Here is a 2,081-nt window from a genome sequence, read left to right on the forward strand (position 1 = left end):
ATAAGAACATGCTGCCAAAGGAATAACATACACAACAATGATCTTATTCTGACCAAGGGATAGCTAGACATCCACATCCTCTCACACAAAACTTGTTACAAACGAAATTCACTTTGTTACATAGGATTCTTAAGCTGAAATCTATAATTTGATATGCGAATGTGGAGACATGTACCCATAAATATCTAGAGCTACCGATGACCACAGTCCAGAGCTCGTAGAGAAAAAACTTAATTATGAGAGATGACGAAAAATATTTAATGAAAATTCCCCTTGCACAAACACAATAATGTTCTCATTAATGATCAATATATAGAAGCACATATGTAACAGTTTCAGTAAAACCAAATGTAAAAAAAAGAATGAATGAAAACCTTAGTGGAAACTATATAAGAGAATAATAGCATAGAAAAAACCATGAGGTTATTTGGATCTGTTTCCAACCCGCAGGAGCCATGATGACCAGGCATTCATAAGCATAGTCTCCATTTCGTTCCATGAAGGCCGCTAGTTGATTAGGCGACAGTTTCTTCTGATCTCCCCATTAGTGCGGGTCTTCACCCCGATGCCACCCATCTTTCTCATGGCTTTCTTGAACTTTGTCTCCCACACATAAGGCTTTAAATTTTGTTTTACCAAATACTTTGTCTTGGACGACTCGAGTGCGGCGTCTGATGTGAACAACACTTCATGGTTCAAAACGTTCTTGTAGTAACGGTTGTCCAGGGCATTATGGGTATATACGTCCTGATCCACCGTAGAGCTACCACTCTTGCACTTCCTTGTCACCGATTTGGCAAACCTAGAGTTCATAGCCATTGGGTCTGAGGCGTTGCGCGGGAGACGGTCACCAAAGGATGAACAATGGGAGATCCCAACAGTGTGCGCCCCGGATAAGGTGACCATCTCATCAAGGGTGAGACCCTTGGCTGCAAACATAGCCTCGAGCACCGTGACATCGGCGAAAGGAGGGGGCAGGTTGAAGAGGGTCTCGTTCGCAGAAGAGATGCGCCCGTCATAGCGGCCGGCTGGCATTTCAAAGTATACCTTCTTATTGCTGAGGAAGTAGGTGGCATCACGTCCAGCATAGGCGACAATATCCGCGCAAGAGACGACGCCCTTGCACTTGGCCTCAAGCTTAGTCTTGATCTTGTCGATCACTTCGAACCCGCGAAGGCTGCCTATGTTAGGGAGGCCGAACTTCTCCGTTTGTTCATTGGCCTGTGTCTTGTCGAGGAGAACTGATGCATCACAACCCTGAATCGAAGATATATGAATTCATCATGTCAAATGGTAAAGATCTATGCTAGCTACATTTTGATGATACGTATACAAGGAATGTTACCTAGGTTAGAAGTGATAAATGGGTGCGAGTATTTATATACCTGGACAAAACAGTCATGGAAGAAGAGACGGATGAGCCCGGCACCGATGCCTCGGTTGCGTTTTATCTCCGCTTGCACAACGTCCCTTACGATCTTCTCTGCTCCTTTGCAAGTCTTGTAGTAGTAAGCGTAGCTGAGTGCTGAGGCAGCAGGACGGGTGCTCTTTGTGGGCGTCGACAATGGGTAGGGATACCCGTAGCTCGCTTGGCACGAGCGGGCCACACAACCAAGCAATGCTAGCAGCAGAGCCAAGGCGGCAAGCTTTTCACTAGCCATTGTTTGTATGTTGCTCCGAAATACTACTACTGAAGCTAGCCCGAGAGAGTGCTGGAGGTTGGGTGAAGAAAACTTCGTGTGTTGTAGGTCTACTTATAGGTCTAGGCTGACCTTGAGAGAATGCATGTGTGTGTGGGATTGTGCTCTCCATGTTCCAGTTTGGGACATTATGTTCCAGCTTTACTTAAAAATACAACATATGCTACCTACCATTAATTAAATGGTTGACATTTGCTTTGTCATCTCTTTGATAATGCTTGCCTCTATCGTGGATGAGGTTTTTCCGTTAAGTGTTAATATGGCATCGTGAAAGAGTGTAAGGTAGGAGGAGCGTATTGGTACATTACATGTGTGTTTTCAAGTCAAGCTGGAACGTGTTGTCAAAACAAAAATTCAAAAGAGAGGTCAAATTTGAACATG

The 2,081-nt window shown here is 44.4% G+C and overlaps 1 protein-coding gene across 1 annotated transcript; it reads right to left on the bottom strand.

The window, feature by feature from the left end:
- Positions 1–507: 507 nt before the first annotated feature.
- On the bottom strand, positions 508–1,661 carry LOC124670427 (peroxidase 2-like). Its single transcript, XM_047206931.1, has 2 exons — positions 1,386–1,661; positions 508–1,257 (listed from the first exon to the last, which is right to left on the bottom strand). The coding sequence occupies exons 1-2, from the start codon at positions 1,659–1,661 to the stop codon at positions 508–510; spliced, it is 1,026 nt and encodes a 341-aa protein (XP_047062887.1).
- Positions 1,662–2,081: the final 420 nt, after the last annotated feature.

This window comes from Lolium rigidum, chromosome 7, assembly GCF_022539505.1.
Source record: "Lolium rigidum isolate FL_2022 chromosome 7, APGP_CSIRO_Lrig_0.1, whole genome shotgun sequence".
NCBI classification, from domain to species: Eukaryota; Viridiplantae; Streptophyta; class Magnoliopsida; order Poales; family Poaceae; genus Lolium; species Lolium rigidum.

Coding starts and splice junctions, on each gene's coding strand:
- LOC124670427 (XM_047206931.1), bottom strand. CDS start 1,661: ATGGCTAGTGAAAAGCTTGCCGCCTTGGCTCTGCTGCTAGCATTGCTT. Junction 1,258..1,385: donor TCCATGACTGTTTTGTCCAG/GTATATAAATAC, acceptor TCTTCGATTCAG/GGTTGTGATGCATCAGTTCT.